This window comes from Penaeus monodon, chromosome 21 (genome assembly GCF_015228065.2).
Source record: "Penaeus monodon isolate SGIC_2016 chromosome 21, NSTDA_Pmon_1, whole genome shotgun sequence".
In the NCBI taxonomy this organism is placed as follows: domain Eukaryota; kingdom Metazoa; phylum Arthropoda; class Malacostraca; order Decapoda; family Penaeidae; genus Penaeus; species Penaeus monodon.
The window spans coordinates 36915674-36916416 of NC_051406.1; the positions used below are offsets into that span (position 1 = coordinate 36915674).

Here is a 743-nt window from a genome sequence, read left to right on the forward strand (position 1 = left end):
ACTTTCATTCTTTTTCTCTTTCTTTTTTTCTACTCTTTCCTCTCATTTTACCTTTTTCATTCTTCTTCCTTTCTACATGTCTAAAATACGTAGCTTCCCCCATTAGTTGATAGAAGATGAGGCAGAACTTACACGTCTGGTGGAGCTTGAAGAAGCTATGGAAGAGTTCACACCAGATGAACCTGAATACCAGCATGCACTTGAGGAGGCTGAAGTGTCCTCCCCCGAGGAACTTACTAAGAAGATCTCAGTCCTACAACAAAAGATAGATAAGACCCGTCAGAAAATGTTGCAGGCTAGTAATGCTGCTGCCGTTGAAGAGGAGGTGAGTATAAGTAATGAAGTGGTATGCATGGAAAGAAAGTCATTATTTTATTTTGTTTCTGTGTTGGTAAATAGTGTCATGATCCTATGTTTTATCCTGCATAATTAGATATAAGAATGGCTGAGCTTAGAATTCTTGTTAAATAATGCACAAACAGTGATGTGTTATGAATTACAGATAATAGTTTTATTCCTTTTATGTTGCATATTTTACCAGGAGCCAAAACCTAAGAGAGTATGTGAGGAAATAAGTCCAAAGAAGAGAGCTGATTTAGAGCAGTGGGTCGAGGAGGTTAAACAGCAGTGGCGTGAAATTCAGGCTCGGAGAGCAGCAAGAAGACATAAAAGGTATGAGTTGTAGTACTCTTGTATTTTGTTAGAACTTTATTTTTCTAAGTAGTCTGATTAAAGGAGACTGC

At 37.8% G+C, this 743-nt stretch overlaps 1 protein-coding gene across 1 annotated transcript in view; it reads left to right on the forward strand.

Annotated features, from left to right (window-relative positions):
* LOC119586661 (actin-related protein 5-like) overlaps positions 1-685 on the forward strand; it is a gene marked incomplete at its 5' end in the record, with an annotated part of 1960 nt that extends 1275 nt beyond the window's left edge. Inside the window, 2 exon segments of the mRNA XM_037935400.1 lie at positions 107-325; positions 542-685. Of these exon segments, the coding sequence (XP_037791328.1) occupies positions 107-325; positions 542-685 (363 nt within the window).
* Between the last annotated feature and the right edge of the window lie 58 nt (positions 686-743).